The sequence below is a fragment of the Cajanus cajan genome, chromosome 2 (assembly GCF_000230855.2).
Source record: "Cajanus cajan strain Asha chromosome 2, NIPB_CcT2T_4, whole genome shotgun sequence".
Classification (NCBI taxonomy): domain Eukaryota; kingdom Viridiplantae; phylum Streptophyta; class Magnoliopsida; order Fabales; family Fabaceae; genus Cajanus; species Cajanus cajan.
This window is the reverse complement of record NC_138518.1, coordinates 8,210,700-8,233,055: the sequence shown is the minus strand read 5'-3', so window position 1 is coordinate 8,233,055 and position 22,356 is coordinate 8,210,700. Positions and strand designations below refer to the sequence as shown.

The following is a 22,356-nucleotide window of genomic DNA, read 5'->3' as shown; positions in this document are numbered from 1 at the left end:
GAAAACGGGCAAAATATGAATGTTTTCTATTTTTCCTTCTGATTACTTTGTTGTGTTCCTTGTTGGATGTGATGCATGAGTATGTGGTTAATTTTGAAAATAAATATGTTTTAATATGATCTAGAGTGCTCTATGGGTTCCTGCGGGAAACCCTACGAGAAATAGGTAAAATATGAAATATTTTCTGTTTTGATTTCTGATTTTTCTGTTATATTCCTTGTTTGATGACATGTAAAAATATGTATTTAATTTTATAAATAAACGAGTTTTGATATAAATTAAAGTGCTCTGTGGAGGCTTTGTGAATATGATGATGTAAAGTGAAATGTGATTGAGACATGGGATATGAAATGTGATAATGAAATATGATGACGAAATGCGATGATGTGATATGACCATGGGAAATGATAATGTGATATGAGAATGCATAGAGTCTTGATTGATATGCATCATTTGCATAAGTGTTTAAAGGGTACGATATGGAATACACCGCCAGAGAAGGCCCCCTAGTGTAAAAGCTTTGGGGATTAGTCCTTGGGGATAGCTCGGTTTGGAAGTCTCAGTCTCGCCCATTGTGTGCATGGGATGTATCATGCGCGGCTTAGCTATCCCGACGAGACTCTGGTAGTATATCCTTCTAGTGAGAGTGCGCAGAGGGTGTGACCCGGCATGTACTCCTAGACTACTCTTCGTGTATTGCTAGCGGCAATATGCCATGTGATGTTTTACTGGTGCCACATGCATGATAATGTGAGGTTCGTGTCCATGCATGTGCATCCTTATTATTAAATGATGATAAATTACTATTTGTATGACTTGGATGATTGAATAAACTATTGTTGTTGATTGATCTATGAGGAAACTGTATTGTTTGTGTTTGGTTATCCGGTGTGCGTTCCTACATCGTGAGCCAGAGTGAGATGTTTCTCACTCCCTTCTTTTGCGTTGTTTCTCTTGTTTGATATACAGGTGATCATCAGCGTGAGGCTGAGGACGTTGGTGATGAAGCTTAGGCTTCTATGTTGGGTTTTGCTCTGATAGGACATGTGACATCGGGACATACATAGGATTAGTTTAAAATGTTCTTATTAAATTATTTTGGAAAATTCAGTTCTATTTCTTTGTAATTTTACTGGCATGTTATTTGGATTAAGTTTATGAATGTGAACTCTTTACCCTTACGTGGTTGGAAATTTGATTTTTATTGATAAAAAATTCTATTTTTTTATAATTACTGTATATGTATGTTGGGGTAGAGGGTGTCACATTAATTGCTAGCGGCAATATGCCATGTGATGTTCTACTGGCGCCACATGCATGATAATGTGAAGTTCGTGTCCATGCATGTGCATCCTTATTATTAAATGATGAAAAATTCTATTTTTTTTATAATTACTGTATATGTATGTTGGGGTAGAGGGTGTTACATTAAGTGGTATCAGAGCAGGTCGATCCAATCGGCCGTGAGTTATGTACTTATCGTGATTCTGTTGTGTACTCTGATTGTGTCTTATTTGTTGTGTACTTTGATAATGTTTTGCTTTGATGATGATGATGTTCTTCTTGTTAAGTTATTTTGTAATTAGAGGAATGATAGTCATGATAGTGTTAGCTAATACCATTATGACCGCTCTTCTTCATTCTTATGATTGCTTATTTGTTTGATACTTCTTGCTTACGGAAGAAGTAGTGGTTGAGTGATATCGCTTGTGTTGCAAGCATATGTGCGAGTAGTGGTAGACGAGATATTGTGCTAATATTATAGGAACTATTGAGGCCTTAGACTTGGGTAAGACATTGATTGTTTTTAGTGTATTAAGAGTTTACGATTGGTGGAATTTTTTAAAGCTATAGTTGTAGCGATTGAATCTAAGGATGATGTATGTTGAGAATTGGAGTTTTGGTATTCTTAAGGAGTGATTGAAGTGTTGATGATTTCTAGAGTTTGATGGTTGCATGTTGACCTTTTATGGTTTAGGTAGCATGTGAATTTTATTTTCTAAAAGCATTTTATACTGAATATGTGAGTTGTTTTGGTTTAAGATTGTAGTGGAAAGCTTGAATATGAAGTTGAGGTGTGAGTTTGGAAGGGTTGAGGTATTTCTGTGGGCTTAGATATATTGATATACTATTGCTGTTTGGTGTAGAGGATATTTTCGCTGCAGTCTTGTTGTTCCATTATGAGTACCATATTGACAGATTTAGATTTTATGGTCTTCACAAAAGTTGTAGCCTTGGACGTTATCTTTCCAATGGAACTGGAATCAGGTAAAAAGGAGGTCTATAACTCTAGTTATAGCTACTTTGGTGATCAAAGGTCTAGCTGTAAGTGCTGAGTATATCTGCTGCGGTTTTTGAGATTTTTAGCTAAGAAGATGATCTTTTTAGAATCTTATGTCTTCATAGGAGTTGTAGCTTATTCTCTTAACTTTTGTTTGAGATAGGTTTGAGATCATTTGGATGAGTATAACTCTCTGTGTGTTATTTTCTTTGATAGTTGTTGAAAGGAGAAGTAGGCTGTAATAATGATTTTGGGTTAGTAGGCAATGCAAGGATAAGAATTGATTTTGTTAAGATGTTTTGAGGTGTTTTCATGTGGATTGAGAGGTTGTTTAAGATTGTATGATGCTATGTGGTAAGGGTTGTTCATGTACATGCTTATGGATGGTATATTTGAAGGTTTAAAGTAGGTATTCTAATATGATTTAATATGCATGTATGTTGATATGTGGATAGATGATCTTAGGGATCAATTGGTGAATGTCGTGTGGTTAGTGAGATTGATCTTAGGGTGTGATATGATCATATTGTAGTTGAGGGTGGAGATATATTCAAGACGGTTGTATGTTAAGTTATCTAAGTATTACTATTTTATTTTATCTTATTTTATTTTATTTTATTATTATTTTTTTATTGTATGAGATAAGTTTTCTAGTTCCTGTAAATTCCAGTTGAGGTAAACATGGATCTGTCTCAGGTAGAAGTTGTGTTTAAGTGGGGAGATATCTAAGCCAGTTAGTGAAGATAAGAGTTTTATGAGGTTAGCTTATTATTATTGGAGATTTATTGAAGAAATTTCTAAGATAGCATTGCCCTTAACTACATTCACTAGGAGGAGTATTCTCTTTATGTGGGATAGTAAGTATGAGAGTAGTTCCAACTCTTAAGGCAAGATTGACTAGTGTTAATATTATTGGATTTTAGTAAGCCTTTTGTGGTATATAGTAGTACTTATAAGATGAATTTGGATGCATTGTTGATGCAAGAAGGAAAGGTAGTAGCTTATGTTTCTAGGCAATTGAAAATTCATGAGAGGAACTACCTTATCTATGAGTTAGTAGTTATGATATTACATTAAGATTTGGAGACACTACCTATATGATTCTAAGCTTGAGGTATTTAGTGATTGTTAGAGTCTTAAATATCTTTTGACCAAAAGAGATAGTTGGAATTTCTTAAGGACTAGGATTTTAATCTCAGATGCTATCTAGGTAAAGGCAATGTGGTGACAGATGCCTTGAGTAGGATGATCTTTCATCTATCATTTTGATGATTTAAAGGTTAAATTTGATTGAAGAGTTTAGAGATTTAAGCTTGATTTGTGAGCTTACCCTTAGAAGCATTGAATTGAGTATGTCGAAGGTGACTAGTGAATTAATGGATGAGATTAGAGGAGCCTAAGAGTTAGATCCTTTCTTAGTGAACCAAGTGGAGAGGATTGGTAAGGGTATAGATAGCCCTTTTCGAGTGGAAGTTGATGGTGTTTTGTGGTTTCAGGATAGAATCTATGTGTCTAATAATAAGGAAGATGATCTTAGAAAAAGGCAATAAGAGTACTCTTAGTATTCACTTAGGAGCTATTAGATGGATTAGGACCTTAGGAGGATGTATGAGAGTGACGTAGCGGAAGCGTGGTGGTCTAAGGTGAAGACAGGAGTAGAGAAAGTTGTGGACTTGTGTGTAGTATTCCAAAAGCCTAAGGTGGAACATTAGAAAGTCTAATGCAGGAGACATATCCATTTTTATTTACTTCAGGTAATTTCGAGGACGAAATTTTTAAAAGGAGGGGAGAATTGTAACACCCCAGTTTTCAATAAAGTTATTATTATTATTATAATAATAATAATTATTATTATATGGTATTTGGTCATAATTATTTTAATAATTATAGAAGAATATTATTTTGTACGTTTTAAATAATTATTGTTTTGGACAATTATTTTGTACGTATTAAATAAGTATTTTTTATTAGCATATTTAAATAAATATTTATATGTTTTAAGAGAATGTTGATTTTATATGATATTTTGTTATTGAAATTATATTATTATATTTTGGGTCAGAAATATATTATTATTATAGAGGAAAAATATTTTATAATATACATGTATTTATTTTATTTAATTATTTTGAGGAAAAAGAGAAGTGGGTTAGAAGAGAAGGAAAATGGGTTAGAAGAGAAGGAAAATGGGTTGGGTTGACCCAGCCCAATGGATTAATTTTAAGGAGTCAGGTAGCGTTAACCCTATCTACCTCATTTGCGTTCTGAAGGGTTAGGAAAAAAAAAGGAGAAACAAAGAGCTCTAAGGAAGAGTACTCAGGAACGACCTTAGATCACACCTTTGTCTTCTGCTCATCCAGGTAAGGGGGAGTGAGAAACCTCGCTCTGGGTGTGGGATTGTATGCTGGGTAGTGGGATTGGCCCCAAATCCTGTGTTTGCTGTATTTTTATGTATGCTCATGTATGAGGGGTTTCTCCCAATTGTATCTGTTTTGCTTATTATTTTTCTTATATGCAATTAATTGTATGACTTGAGATCTCTATGGTTCCTATGGGAAACCGTATGAGAAAACGGGCAAAATATGAATGTTTTCTATTTTGCCTTCTGATTACTTTGTGGTGTTCCTTGTTGGATGTGATGCATGAGTATGTGGTTAATTTTGAAAATAAATATGTTTTAATATGATCTAGAGTGCTCTATGGGTTCCTGCGGGAAACCCTATGAGAAATAGGCAAAATATGAAATATTTTCTGTTTTGATTTCTGATTTTTCTGTTATATTCCTTGTTTGATGAGATGTAAAAATATGTATTTAATTTTATAAATAAACGAGTTTTGATATAAATTAAAGTACTCTGTGGAGGCTTTGTGAATATGATGATGTAAAGTGAAATGTGATTGAGACATGGGATATGAAATGTGATAATGAAATATGATGACGAAATGCGATGATGTGATATGACTGATAAGTGCTATGATTTCGTTAAGTTTATGGCCTAGTTTGAAGCACTTATATCAATTTTCCTTGCTTTAGACTTTGTTTTTAACTCAAAACATATCTAAATTGTTAGGTGATCACATTTTGTTTTTGAATCATGTTTTTAGGTAACTTACAAGTATTTGGTTGTTGTTTTGTAGTTTAGGAGAAAGCTAGGAAAGAAGGAAGGAAGTCAAGCACAAAGTGGTGAATTTGAAGTTGAAGGAATTTTTGGTTAAGTTCCCAGGCTAAGCCCCAGATCCACGCTTAGCCTCAGCATGGCAGAGAATCCCTGGAACAGAATTTTGATTCTCACGCTGAGCGTGGAACTGAGGCTTAGCGTGGATTGTGCTGACATGTCATTATTCACATAAAACAAAAGCTTTTATGACCTAAAAGTGGGATTTTCGAAGAGAGAAGTAGGGAGGATCATTCTTGGACTTTGTGTGGCGGCTGGAGAGCTCTAGGACCTTCAAGATCAAGCTTCTTCCTTTCTTCATCATTTGTAGAGTTCTACATGTCTATGTGTAGCTAAACTCACCCTTGTTGGGGTTTGATGTAACTAAACCCATTCTCATGTGTAAACTCTAAGCTATCAATCTAAGTTGTTATTCAGTTTTATTGCTCCTTTTCTGTGCATAATGCTTGTTATGGCTTGATCACCCTTAACTTGAACTTAAGGTTTTTAAGAGATTGAGAAATGATTTTAAACCTTTGACTTGAAATAGAGCAGCTAATGGTGCTTATTGCTAGAGATAGAGTAAATGCCATTGGTCTTTCTTAAGCTCTTGTTTTTAAAGCTGGTTTCTAGGTTAAACTATGCAAGAGATTGATAGTTTAAGCTAGCAACTTAGATGCCAACTTGTAAGAGATTAGGGTTGGTTACTTTTGAGAGTGATTGATAAATTCTGAATAATAACTATTGTGAACTTAGTGATAAGCATGAGAGGAAGGTTTAGTGAAGTCAAACCCCAATAATTTATTAATATTGCATTAGAATCAAGTTTTGCACTCTAAGTGTTTACCAAAATTCCAAAAAGAATTGTTATTGCTTGTTTACATTATTTACTGCAGCAAATCAAACTCTTATTGCTTTTTGGTAGCTTAGTTAGTATAACAAGTGAAATTGCAAAGTGTTGCGCAAGTCCCTTGGGAGACGATACTCATACTTTCATTGAACTACTTATACGATTTGGTACACTTGCCAAACGACATAACAATGACCATGGGAAATGATAATGTGATATGAGAATGCATAGAGTCTTGATTGACATGCATCATTTGCATAAGTGTTTTAAGGGTACGATATGGAATACACCGCCATAGAAGGCCCCCTAGTGTAAAAGCTTTGGGGATTAGTCCTTGGGGATAGCTCGGTTTGGAAGTCCCAGTCTCCCCATTGTGTGCATGGGATGTATCTTGCGCAGCTTAGCTATCCTGACGAGACTCTGGTAGTATATCCTTCTAGTGAGAGTGCGCAGAGGGTGTGACCCGGCATGTACTCCTAGACTACTCTTCGTGTATTGCTAGCGGCAATATGCCATGTGATGTTTTACTGGCGCCACATGCATGATAATGTGAAGTTCGTGTCCATGCATGTGCATCCTTATTATTAAATGATGAAAAATTCTATTTTTTTTATAATTACTGTATATGTATGTTGGGGTAGAGGGTGTTACACAATTAGCGATTGAGGTTCACAAAAAAATTGACTCTAGAACATGTTAGGTCTAATAACATGCATAGGAATCATTCAATGAGCACATCTAGAATTACTACATGTCCAGTTAGCAATGATATCACAACAAAATAGAGACAAATGTATTTAGATTCAAAAATAAAAAGGCACACAAGAGATGTAATAACAAGTAAAACAACTACACATGACTCTAAGACAAAACTAGGAGATTAAGAAATGAAAAATGCTTTCTAGTCTAGTTTCTTTTAGGAGTTTCTTTCTTTTAACCGAATTATTAGGAGTCCAAGAAAAGATGAAAGAAAACCCAAAACATTAAAAAGCACATACAGAGAATACCTAAAGGCACACACAAAGATTGATTCACAAGAAGTGGTGTATGAATCAAAACAAGCAAGACATAGTGAATTGTTCTATAGATTTGTAGTTGTGACACAAAAACAATTCAAGGCACACAATACACAAGACAATAAAGGAACAAACAAGTGGAAACAAATTTAGACACAATATCACATGTTTTGACCAAACAAAATTGAAAGAAAAGCTTAAGAAAGAATTTACCAAGGAGACTTAGCTCTTGATACCAAATGATGGAAAACTTGAGAGGAAATCGGATTGTTATTGGTTTCTCTTCTAGTTCCTCCCTAGATCTTAGGCTCTTTGATTCTCCTTAAGCTTTGTTGAAGCCTCCAATGGAGGTAGAAGCTCCAAGGTTCGCCTTAGAAGGTGAAAAACACTTTCAAGTGGCGCCACTCCTTGGAAGAAGATTAGCCGCTTCAAATCTCAGCACACTCTTGTATGAAGAGGATAAGAGAAATAGATTGACATCAAAGAGGTTTGGGACTTTTGGAAGAGAGAAAACTCAGAGGTAATTTCGGAATTCTCTCAATATATGCATCAAAAGTGTTTACAAAGTGAAGAAAAATACTTATATAGTGAGGAGGTGGCTTGTGGTGCAAGCTAGGCTAACTATGGTTCAAGGAGAACCATGGTTAGACATCTTACACTCAAGATAACCGATCTAGTAACTTGGAAGCTTTTGGAACAAGCTAAGCTTCAAAGCTTATGAAGCAAGCCAAGTTATAAGCTTGTAGCACAAGCTAACCAAGTGTGTGGGAGATGTTAGAAGAGCTAGGTGGCCATCTTGTTTTCCTTCACTTAATCCAATCCAAAAATGTTGGAATTGGTTTAGTTAGGTTCACCTAATGAGGGTGAGACCTAGCAAAATCAATTCCTTGAATTAAATGGATCAAAACAAGCCCAATATGTAAAAATTAGCCTAGGCCCACTACAGGTCCAATTGCTAGCTTCACCTACACACTTTACTATTTGTCACCCTAATTCTACAACTAAAAATATGAGAATCAATGACCCTTAATACAAGGTTAAATGGAGAAAAAGTCCCCAAACAACATAACCTAAAATCCTAAAGGAATGACCTATAAGAAAAGGAAAAAGTGTCTTACTAATACAAAGGCAAAATACACCTATACAAGTATCTATCATATACAAGGTACAAGAACTTAAACTATACAAGGTATGTACAATAGAGACTATGAGACTAAAAAGAGGAATCATACTCAATGATCATATTGAGCATAGGTCTGAGAAGTACCTCCTCTGTAGAAGCCTCCTCTAGCCTCGTAACCATGGACCTAGTTAAAGGCCAAATGGTCTTCAAGTGTGTGAGCTCTCTTATGGATCAACCTTCACCCTTCTTGGTCTTAGCTCTTCCATCAATGATTCTCCAAAATTTTAAATGCTCTTAACAATAGAAAAGTGTAGGTTGCAAAATCACTATCACCCGGCCAAGGTTCAATAAGAAAATATAATACAAGTTATAACACAAGACATATCAAATATCAATAATGAGGTCAATGTAAGATCACATTCTCCTTTGGGAAAAATGCACAAACCAAAGTCACAGCCTCAATAACAATCTCAAATAAGTTAATTCATGAGCATACAATGAATTCAAAAATTGTCACCTTTGGACAAACAAACCCCTAGCTCAATATGTTCTCTGATAATGTCATCCTAGAAAAACACAATTAAGACAAAACATGAATGCATTGGGTTACATTACAAGACAAGGTATAGCTTTAAATGATACAAGCTAAAATTGTGTGTGAAGTCCCACATCGGTTAGGAAGGAGAACGAAGCATGCCATATATATGGGTGTGGATACCTTCCTTGTGTGGACGCGTTTTGGGGTGGCATGAGTGCCATTGCCAGAAGCAAAACCGTGAGGGCTGCGGCCAAAGCGGACAATATCCACATGCGGGTTGCTGGGGTGTTACATTTGGTATCAGAGCCTGGACCCGGGCCGGTGTGCCAGCGAGGGCGCTGGACTCCCATGAGGGGGGTGGAATGCACAAAACTAAGGTTTTAACCTTAGCCAAAACCTCAAATGGGATGATTCATGAGTACACAATGAGTTCAAAAGATTGTCCCTTTTAGGTAGACAAACCCTTAGATCAATGTGTTCTTCAATAACTTCATCCCATAAATATATAGTTAAGACAAAACATGAATTCATCATAATATATTACAAGATTAGATATAACTTAAAGTGAAACAGGCTAACATTGTGAGGCCAATATAATAGCACAATCACCTATGGGCAGAATGCACAAACCAAGGTTACAACCTTCACCAATATCTCATATGGGTTAATCCATGAACATATAATGAGTTTAGAAGATTATATGTGACACCCTCTACCCTACACATACAATTATACAATAAATAGAGATAAATAAAATTCTTCATAAATAAAATCCAAGTCTCTAACCACATAAGGTTAAAGAGCTCACATTCATAAATCATAAATCATAGTTAAATGAAAAAAATTACAAAAAAACAAATAAAATCAAGGTCTTTTAAGCAATTTAACAAGAGTAACATTCTAAATTAATCTTAACTAAGCCTCGATATCACATGTCCTATCATAGCACACCCCATAATGAGACTTAAACCTCATCATCAACATTCTCATGCTGACGATCACCTACAACACAATAAAAATACACATAAGGAAACAAGGGAGTGAGAAACATCTCACTTGGATTTAGATGTAGAAATAAATGTTAGGCAACACACACACAATCATAACAAATACTATGCAAGTTACACATAACCAAACACAACTCTTGAGTTATAAATACATTAAAACACATGCACATTCACATTCACTTATCATGCAATGATGTCATGGACTCGACTCATAAATGCATGCATATGACGCTAGTCACATATCTCATCACATATCACGTGGTATGTTGCCAAAGCAACATACCTAGAGTAGTATAGGAGTATATGCAGGGCTCAACCTATGCACTCTCAACTAGAAAGATATATTGTTAGGGTCTCGTTAGGATAGCAAAGCCGCACAAGATACGTCCCATGCACACAAACGGAAAAAATTGGGCCTTCCAAATCACATTATCCCCTAAGACTCCTCCGAGATGCACTACAAAAAAAAAGTCAATTTAGCCACCGAAATTAGTGACCGATTTTTTTCGTCGCTAGTAGTGACATAATTAGCAGCCGAATTTGATTTGGATGCAAATTTTATTTAGCAACCAATTTAGCGACCGAATTTTTTAGTGGCAAATAATTGGTCGCTAAATCGATCGCTAAAATAATAATTGTTGATTAAAATAGCGACGGAACGGTTTTGGTCGCTAAAAAAATAAAAAAATTATTATTTATAATAATTTTAGCGACCAAATTAAAAACGGTCGCTAAAAAAATAAAATAAATTTTATTATTTATAATAATTTTAGCGACCAAATTAAAATCGGTCGCTAAAAAAATATTATTATTTATAATAATTTTAGCGACCAAATTAAAATCGGTCGCTAAAAAATAAATAAATAATTATTATTCATAATAATTTTAGCGACCAAATTAAAATAGGTCGCTAAAAAAAATATTATTTTTAATAATTTTAGCGACCAAATTAAAATGGTCGCTAAATGTAAATTTTTTAAAAAAATTAGAAATATTTTTTTTAAATGAAAGCAAATATAAAAATATATAATATTATTTTTATAATGATAAAAATATTAATGATAAGAAATAAAAATCAATACCCTCCCAATAAAATTAATTTGTTTTTTAAAATAATACACATTATATAATTTAAAATAGATAACTAATATATCATGATGTATAAAAAAATGAGAAACAAAATGCTATAAATGAAAATTAAATAATAATCTTTTTAATTGAATCTTTTTTTAAAAAATAGACTAATTTAAATAATAATTTATCTAGAAAATTTATTTATTTTTCTCTTGAGAAATTTATTTCTCTTTTACCATGCTTAATATTTTATTACATTATTAGATAATATGAAAATACATAATTTATTGTGCTTTCCAATTTAGTTAAGATAAATAAACTTCTTTTCATAAATCTTATTTTATTTTCATTATTATTTTCAAAATTGACTTAAACATATAGTTCAATTGATATAAACACGTTAGTTCCATTAAATTAAAAATAATTGGCTTATATAAGGATTAATAAAAATTTATCAAACAAATCTAAAATTGATAAAATATAATTAATGTTCCATTAGTTTAATAAGTAAAAATTATAAAATAAATTATATATATAAATATATACACCAATAACACATGAGATCAATTACTTAAAATACGTTATACCATCTATCTTCGATTATGCTCGTAGTACTTTGGAGTAGATATCGCTTTTTTGAGGAGACATGATTCTATTATTATATATGAATATGATCCCACCATGGGAAACTGATTCAACAACAACATATTTTGGAATATTTTTATTTTGTTTAATGATAAATTAATTTTTAATATAAAATTATTTATTTAAAATATATCTAATTATACATATATATTTTAAAATTATATTAATTAAATATGTATATAATAGTTTATCTTAAAAATCAATTCATTTTTTTTTTTGAAGGGAAAAAAAATCAATTCATTTAGATATTATAAAATATTTTATTTTAAACATCAATTAAATAATACCTTGCTACTTATAATTTATTTAAATATTTATAAATGAATATTACATTAACTCTATTGATTATTTTAATCCTTGTCTTTAATTTTATTATATATAAAAACTATTTACCTAATATATTTTGAAATTATTTTCATGAATCTTATTTTATTTCAATTGTTATTTTAAAAGTTAGGCTTAATCATTCAATTCAATTGATATAATCGTGCTAGTTTCATTGTTTAAAAGCAATTGACTTATACAAAAATTAGTAAGAATTTGTGAAACAATTATAAAATGAAATATTTTTTAGTAATTTAAAAAAATTATTATCCTTTGATTTTAATTTACTCATAGATATTCATAGTATTTAACTTATGATATATACACCTCCTTTTTATTACAAATACACCTACTTTGTTTAAAAAGGTTAAAATTGCTGGCAGTAGAGCTCGAATCCACACACATACTTACGTGGAGAAAATATTAAGTCTTCCCCCTTAACTAATTGGGCAAACCACCCTCTGGTTCTTTTTGATCAGTTTTTAATACATCACAATGTGTTTCCTTGCTTTTTTCTCTATCAAATAGAATACGTGATTGTTTTAACAGAATTTTTTTTATTCACACATTTATTTTAAAGTTTCATGTTGAAATAAAATTCTAATGCAAATTAACATATTTTATAACTAATATCTGGTTTTAAACTTGATATGAAAATATTATGATATAACTTAATAAGATTTTAAATTAGTATTTTATTAATGGTTGATAATTAGAAAATATATATAACAAGGATAAATACATTTTTTTAATTTTATATCTTAGATTTAAGATGAATAAATATATTAAGTTAATTAATAATTTGTTCAAAATGTTAAAATTTAATTTATAAAAATAATATTTTAAAAGAGAAGTGTTATAATAACACAGGTGTAACTTTTACTAATTATTACATCGCTCAATAACTTTATATTAAATGTGAATTTTATAAATTCAACCGTTAGATTGAAAGTTTTTTACTCTTAGATCATATATACAAAATTTTATATGAACTCAAGATGATTTGATACTTCATTTTTGTAAAATAAAATTGACGTAACATATACATTTCAAAATATATTAAAATATGAGCACTTTGATTACCTTCAAGTTGTTGTTCAATTTTAACAAAACTTGATATAAACATATAAAGTGATATGAACTTTTAATTTAACGGTTGGATTTACAAAATTCACATTTAATATAAAGTTATTGAACAATGTAATACTTAGTAAAAGTTATACCAGTGTTATTATAACCCTTCTCATTTTAAAATATAAAAATTATTATTTAAATTTTTAAATTTATAATAGATAATTTAAATTGTATCATAATATTAATTTTAAATAGAAATAAGTAGATTGTTAATTATAAAAGTAAATATATATAAATAAAGATTAATTAAATATAATATAATTATTATTATTATTGGTAATATAATTATTAAATATATTTTTATATTTTTATAACGGTTCAGATACACCGAAATGAGAGGGATCCAAAGATAGTATAAGTATGAGATTGTATATTTGAGGATGACTTAAATGAATTAATTTGTACTACCTATACTGACAATATGCATATGCCTTTCTGTAGCTTATCTCATAAGAACTCCACAGTTAAGCGTGTTTGACTTGAAGTAATATAGAGATGGGTGACCTTCTGGGAAGTTTCCCAAAAAGTGTGTAATTAAGGACAAAACATGCTGAAAAGTGAAGTATTGTGAAATAAAATCCTTGAGAGGCCAAATATGAGTATTTCATAGTGACCGAATTTGCAATGTCTATAAAATTTAATAAAATAAAAAATAAATCTTTAGCGACCGATTTATTCGGTCACTAATTTGGTCCCCATACACATCAGCGACCAAAATCATTGCAACCATTTTGCGACCGAAATTTTCGATCACTAAACAGCGACCAAAACTTTTGGTCGCTAAACCAAAATTTTCGGTCGCTAAATAGCGACCAAAATTTTTTTGGTCGCTATATAGCTTTGCGACTAGGGTTTTTGCGACTACTTAAATTCGGTCGCTAAGGAAAATAGCGACCGATTTTAGTAATTTAGCGACCGATTTTAGCAATTTAGCGACCGATTTTGGTGGTCGCTAAATCCAATTTTTTTTGTAGTGATGTTTCACCTGAAGGGCCTTCCTTAACGGTGTACTCCATATCGTATCCCATCACATAAATGGATATGATGCATGTCACACATTCACAAATCCATGGACTCAACATTTCACTTGTCATATCATATCATGTCTCATGTCACTTGTTCACATTTCACATTTCTCATAATCATATTCATAAGGTGACATACATAAGGATTCTCTTCATCATAACATTCATAAGAACACATAATTCATATCAAATCAATACAAAACAGCTCACATACAATTCATACCTCCAAACACATGAGAAAACATGTAGACATCAGTAGGGGTCATGCCTGGCGCACCCCATCTCGCGCCTGGAAAATTAAATGTCGCACCAAAAGCAGAGCAACATGCCTGGCACGCCCCAAACGTGCTCAAAAAATTTAATTCCATGCCTAAAGCAGAGAAATCCACTCAGTGTAGCTTCACACGCGCTCAGCGTGACTTTCCTACACCCGATGCAATTTTCCTACACCCAGCACAATTTTCCTGAGTCCGACTCAACTTTCCTGCCCAACCCATGAATTTACGCCTAGTGCCCTCAACGTGAACTATGATTCCAAACTTTGCAATCACTCAATTTTCACATTAAAACACATATTCATGTAATCCAATCAATACAATCTCTTCAAATAACTTCTAGCACATGAATTCATACTCAATTTCACATTAAACACTTCAATTCTTGACAAATGATCATATCCCTAATTGTTTCTCATAGGGTTTCCCATAAGAACCCATAGAGCACCCTAATCTACATCAAAACATACCAATTTCCAAAATTAATTACATATTCGTGCACAACATCCAACAAGGAACAAATCAAAATCATCAAATATCAAATAGAAAACATTCAGAATTTGTCTGTTCCTATAAGCATGCATTAGGCAAGGGATTAGGGGTCAATCTGACTATCCAACAAATATTCTCACACCCAAAAGTGAGGTTTCTCACTCCCCCCCCTTACCTAGATGAGCAGAAGATGAAGCACATATGGTTCCCTAGAGATCTCCTCCTCCTAGTTCTCTTGAGTTTTTAGAGCACGTAGTAGATAAATAAGTAGAAAATGAGAATGTGAAATATAACTCCTGACAACTCCCTCTTAAAATAATAATAATAATAATAGCAACAACAACAACAACAACAAAATTACCACTACATCCTCCCTTCTCCTTTTTATAAAATAATTAAAAATAATCAAATAAACTTCCTCCTTTTTAATTAAAATAACACATACTTAACTTTAATAAAATACATTTCACAAAAATTTATCACATATCAAATAATTAAATATTAATTAAAAATCATGCTTTATAGAGCTCACATAAAATAGATAAATAATATAAAAATATACTTCTCCGTTTTAGTAAAAATAACATATGTTTTATATAAAAATAAATAAAGCTCATATCAAATAGCTAAATAATATTAAAAATCCTTCTAATAAACACATTAAAATATTAAAATAAATACCACGTATTATTAATTTAGTTTTATAAAAATCAAGGTGTTACATTGTCTCTTTTGGTTAGACAAACCCCTAAATCCATGTGTTCTCAAATAACCTCATCCCACACATATACATTCAAGAAAAAACATGAATGCATCAAAATATATTACAGGATAATATATAACTTAAAGTGAAACAAGCTAACATTGTGAGGCCAATATAATAGCATAATCACATTTAGGTAGAATGCACAAACCATGGTTATAACCTTAGCCAAAAGAAAACACAATGAATTCAGAAAATCGTCTTCTTTGGATTGCAAATCCCTAGATCAATATGTTCTCTAATAACCTCATCCCATAAATATACAATTAAAACAAAATATGAATCCATCATAATATATTACAAGACTAGATATAACTTAAAGAGAAATAAACTAACTTTGTGAGGCCAATATAATAGTACATTCACCTTTGGGTATAATGCACAAACTAAGGTCGCAACTTTAGTCAAATCCTTACATGGGTTAATCCATGACCACATAATGAGTTCAAAAAATTGTCCCCTTTGGACAAACAAATCCTTAGCTTAGTGCATTCCTTAATAACTCTGTCCATTTTTAACTTTTAACCCAAACATACTACCATCCCCTTTAGATAGGAAATCACATGTAAAGATCAAAAGTATTCCTCAAAATTACAAAAAAAAAAATCTCATGGACTAATACAAGTAGTCCCACTTTGGTGGTAACAACTTATAACAATCCATGACAATTATTACACAAGAATCAATTTTCTCTTGTCCAAAATCATGACTTACTCAACAAGCAAATGCATCATTAAATAGCATTCTTACTAATCATACACCAATCATTAATAACACTCATAACATGGTTTTATAATTACACAATTTCCAATTTCTTAAAATCTTAACTATATAAATATGTTGAAATTCATCGGATCGAAAAAAGATAAAATTCAATAACTTTGAAATGTTAAAGAAATTACACATTTCAAACATATAAATTACTCAAGTGACTAGGCATTTTTCAATTATTGTGAGAATTTGGATTCCAGTCCCAACTATTCAAATACAATCTAAGAGTATCTACAATGGGAGTTGCTTATAAGCAACTCCCAACCACTTTAAATAGGTTCCACTGTGTTACGTCACTCATAAGCAATTCATACTATACTTTTACAATTTTTGCAATGAAAATTGTTTATAAGCACCCTTACTTTTTACAACTCATACTACATTTTTTGACAACTCACACTACACTTTATGATAAATTTTTAAAAATTAATTATTATAGATAATATATAAATATAAATAATAAACAAAAGAAATTATATAATTAAAAAATTACAATAATAAAAAAAATTATATAATAAAAAATATTACCAAAAATAGTCTAATTTTATAATAATATTTATTCTCCTAGTCTAATTTGCGTAAATTCAATTACAATAAAACTAATCTAATTTATGATAATTAAAATTATAATAATATTTATTCTCCGAATTTGCGCCTAATAAAATATTATTTAAATTTATAAAATTTATGAATTTATTTTGATATCTTTTAGAGATTGAAATTAGGGTTTAAGGTTTTATGATGGAGGAGGCCCATGGGCTAAGGGCCCAACTACTAGAGCAATGGCAAGAAGGATGCATGAAGAGTGGGCCCAAGCCCAAGAAAGGCCCATCACTTTATTTTGTTGGGCTTTAGCCCAAGCCCATTAGATTAGGGTTAGAATAGGATTGGGCCTTAGTGCCTTGTATTTCTTTTGGGCCTTGTATTTTCGGCCTTGTAGTGTAGGATTTTCATTAGAGGTCATGTGAATTTAGAGTTAATTAGGTTACATGTGAATCTACATTAGCATGTAATTAGAAGCACATTTGGTGTGCATTTCGGCCATGTGCAACACATGCACATGGTGTGATCCGAAATGCAACTCAAATGGCCTCCTAATTACATGCCAAATGAGAGCACATGGAGGGGGTGGCCGGTTGGCACCAAAATTTGAATTTAGAATTCAAATTTTGGCGCCTAGAGTTAAGTTAACCATACCATGGTTTTACTTAACTCTAGGTGAACCCAACTTAAACCCTTAACCTAATTTCTACTATAAATTCCTTTATGGCCGGATTGTGTAACACTTTTGGATGATATATTGATGAGATTTCTTTCCATAGAAATTACCTATCCGAAAGTCACCCTCCCTAACTCTACCCTACTTGAGATCCTCTCCTTGTAGAGCTAGGAAATTCTTCCTTCTTCCGGACTTAGCTAGACGCAAGCTAGAGTCACATTGGTGCTTCTTGGAGCTTCCATTCCTTGTCAATTTTCCAAGGAACCGAGGAGCATTGAGGGAATTCTTGAGGATTTCCAAGTGGAACCTCATCATTTTATTTTTTAATTCTCTATATATAGAACAAAATCAAAAAATACAAAATTTGACTATAATCTTTCTAAATAAACAAATTTCTAAAAGATTCAAGCAATATGTGACTGTACCAGTAGTAGCAAAAATCTTTGCATACATAGCACTACATAAGCATAAATGGATTCCGATAGGCCAATATATACATTCAATTGAAATAAAGTCGCACTCATTAGCTCAACTCTAACAATTAACATCAATTAAAACTTGCACATAACAAATAATAATTAAACCACACCACACAACTATAACATAAGTGTTAATTTAAGTTTTGTAATCCTGTGTGTTTGTTCGGTGCAATTTCTACGTCAATTTAATTAACAATTAAATTGCAATTGTATAATTTAGGTAATTGATGAATAACAATTATAAAATATTTTCTTTATTATATAGAATTATCCAATAAAATTCATGGATGAGATCAAAGGTGAAACAAATTCAATGCAATTATATATACTATTCAAGTGTGTAGAACTTTGAGTCATGGTCAAAGTATTGATAGCAGATTAATCTCTTGTCCGACAAATTAAGAGATACCAGTATCAAGGAAAAAAAAATTAAAAAATTAGATATGATAAGACTTTTTTATATATCAATTGTGCACTCAATTAAAAAAATTTAGTCACTCTTTTGTTTCATATATATAATATTTTTCTATTACCTGCAGATTTTTATATCTCGTCCACTAACCGCACGCTTCCAATTGAGCCTCTCAAATGTGATCAGTTTAGAATCACAAATATTTTTAGTTGTAACTAACCCCAATACAACTTGTAGAATAAAGTAGTATTATCTTTATACATTCTTTAATGATTTAAATATCTTTCTAATTTCTATAATATATTCTTTTTTCTAAATTTCAAAAAAATTTCCTTCGCAAGCCAGCCTAAATTATTATGCATGTTGTGTTCATTAGTCATTTTTGCGAGCCAACCTAAATGTTGCATTCGGTGTGTTGCGCTCTATATGCATATTATAATAGTATTAATTGTTTAATAAATTAAGTGACACTAAAAATAAAATGATGTAACAAGATAAAATACATTTTGATGTGTAAAATTAACAAACATGTCATCTATTAACGGTGAATATTTAACAAAGAAGACTAAAAGTAAAATAAAAATATATAATACGGACCGAAAGTTAAACAAAAATTTATTAGAGATTAAAAATGAAAAAAAAAATAGATATATTAAAGGGACAAAAGATATTTAAATCTTCTTTAATTTAGATATATTATTCATGTATGTGCATGACAGGCCGATAGAAAATATTATATTTATATTGGTTATATCATTTTAAATAATTTTCCCATTTTATGTATTATTTCAGTATATAAAGAAACCATGTATAAAGTGCAAACTACACTGAATAGCCCAAGACAGAAAGTCTCCAAATCAAAAGTGGTAGAAACACATACAACATGAACATTCCAAATGTGTTAATTGTTCCATTTCCAGCACAAGGACATGTGAATCCCTTGATGAACTTCTCACAAAAGTTGGTTGATCATGGATGCAAAATCACTTTTGTGAACACAGAATTCATCCACCAGAGGTTGATGAGTTCAATGGCCAAGCGAGAAAGCCTTGATGACTCACCAATAAAGCTGGTCTCAATCCCTGATGGTTTAGGACTTGATGATGACAGAAGTGATTTGGGCAAGCTATGTGATACTATCCTAAGCACCATGCCTTTCATGCTTGAGAAGCTTATAGAAGATATTAATTTGAATGATGATGACAAAATCACATGCATTGTTGCTGATGTGATAATGGGTTGGGCATTGGAAGTTGGCAGTAAGCTAGGAATCAAAGGAGTACAGTTTTGGACTGCTTCAGCAACTATGTTTGCCTTGCAATACAACATCCCTATGCTCATTGAAGATGGCATCATAGATTCTAATGGTAAGTATATCTTATTTGAGAAAGTATTGGTTTGTAGTTTGGTTTTAGAAAAAAATTATATATTTCTATTTCCTATTTCCTATTTTTATAACCATCTACAAAGATATCATCATCTTTTTATTTTATTTCTTATTTTTATACAAGAAACAATGTGACAATTTTGTTGTTATTTGTCAAATGAGAAAATGAATACATAAAACATTCTGTCAAATCAAACAGTTCTAACAGCTCCTTTTTTGTTTGGCACTGAAGGATTCCCAATTACAAAAGGGTCATTTCAAATATCACCAAGCATGCCTGCAATGGACAAAGGAGCCATTTGGTGGTCAAATATCTATGACCCAACAACAGAGAAGAAAATATTCAAATATTTGGTGCACTGTATGCAACACTCAAATCTGACTAAGTGGAGCATTTGCAACACCACATATGAACTTGAACCTGGAGCATTATCTTATGTTCCAAAGCTCCTACCAGTTGGTCCATTGTTGAGAAGTTATGACAATACAAATGGAACCGCAAGATCAATGGGGCAATTTTGGGAAGAAGATTACTCTTGCATAAATTGGCTAAATCAACAACCTCCTTGTTCTGTCTTGTATGTTGCCTTTGGTAGTTTCACTCTTTTTGACCAAAACCAATTTAATGAACTAGCTCTTGGACTTGACCTCACCAATAGACCTTTTCTTTGGGTTGTGTGTCAAGACAAGAAGATGACATACCCTAATGAATTATTGGGGAGTAAAGGTAAGATTGTTGGTTGGAGTCCTCAATTGAAAGTGCTAAGCCACCCTGCCATAGCTTGTTTTGTTAGCCATTGTGGTTGGAATTCTATCATGGAAGGTTTGTGTAATGGGGTGCCCTTCTTGTGTTGGCCATATTTTACTGACCAATTATATAACAAAAGTTACATTTGTGATGAGTTGAAGATTGGACTGGGATTGAACTTAGATGAAAATGGACTTGTGTCACGGTGGGAGATTAAGAAGAAATTAAACCAACTTCTTAGTGATGAACAAATAAGAGCAAGGTCTCTAGAACTGAAGGAGATGGTTTCTGAAGGCAGTGGATCATCAAACAATATTCTTAGATTTGTTGAATGGTTGAAATCTTGAAAATGACGATTGTCTTGGTCGTAATCATGCAGTGTTCTTGAAGATGGAAGTGTTTATTTTAATGGTCTAGTTTATCTAGGTTATGGTGTTATCTATCATGTTTTCTTTCATGTCTTTTGAACGTAGTTTGAACTTAAAAGTGATGCTGCCCTTTTCTTGTGAGAGTGATGCTGTCCTTTTAGTTATGCTAATTAAGCTAAGAAATTCATGATGTGAAATTTTTAACAACGTGACATTATATATGCAAAAAATTTAATCACAATTATAAGCACGGGACTTTATTTCTTTATGGATGGTATTGTCTACATATATATAGTAATTCTGTGCGTGCCCCAGAAAATCACTAGAAATTGGAAACACAGTTACAATGAATGAATCGATTTATTAGTTTAGGTTCTTATTACTATCAATTTGTTTTCTCTGTCCTCTAAGAAACTTTCACTCTCATTTGTTATTTAAAATTTAGTCCCTCCCCGAATGGAGAATCAGTACTCATAAGCAGATCACTAGGCTTTAGTGCTTTACTGGGTTCCTACATGTAACTAAACGAATCGGGAACCTATCAGAAAAATACTAATTAGCCTATGAACATGTTGGGTATGAATATTGTTCTTCTCAGCAGAAGTCACTCATTTTCCCATGACTTTGCCTTTTCAAATCAGTGGCTACTTTATTTATGTTGAGTTAATTTTTCATCTTCTAATAACTTATTTAAAACACTTACTTTTCATTATTCAATAACCAAAATCAAAAAATTTTGATTATCAAAAATATTAATTACTTACTAAGCCTCTAAAAATGCTATGTTGTCATTATTTTTCTTACCAAATTCCAATATTTTCATAATTGCAAGTTTTAAAAACAATCATAAAACTCCAATTAACAAACTCGATCAACTTAATTTCTTCCAACTACATATATTATTTATAGAATAATGTTAACAATTACAATAATTATTATTTCAATAGAACAGTTTTTAAAATTAAAATAAATAAAATCTTACTTAAAATTAACAATAATATTAAACACATATGTTAAATAAAAATAATTTATAATGACTTAATAAAAAAAGTATCCAAAAAAGTATGAAAAATCAAAGTCAAATTATAATATTAAACCCTTATATATTAAATAAAAACAATAATCTTGAGTGAGAATGTTTCTTGGAATTTTTCTTTGACGAAAAGGCTTTTAAAAAAAATTTAACTACATAACTAATTCATTTTTTATTTATCATAATTATTTATGAATTAAATTTTAATATTTTAAAATAAATTATAAAAAAATAATT

General features: G+C 31.5%; 1 protein-coding gene across 1 annotated transcript in view; it reads left to right on the top strand.

Moving 5' to 3' along the window:
* The window catches only part of LOC109797410 (UDP-glycosyltransferase 83A1), a 43,291-nt gene extending 22,064 nt beyond the window's left edge, over positions 1-21,227 (top strand). The window contains exons 2-3 of the mRNA XM_083067881.1: positions 19,376-19,950; positions 20,203-21,227. Coding sequence (XP_082924007.1) covers positions 19,467-19,950; positions 20,203-21,065 — 1,347 coding nt within the window. The 5' untranslated portion in view covers positions 19,376-19,466 and the 3' untranslated portion in view covers positions 21,066-21,227. The remainder of the gene's footprint in view (positions 1-19,375; positions 19,951-20,202) is intronic.
* Positions 21,228-22,356: the final 1,129 nt, after the last annotated feature.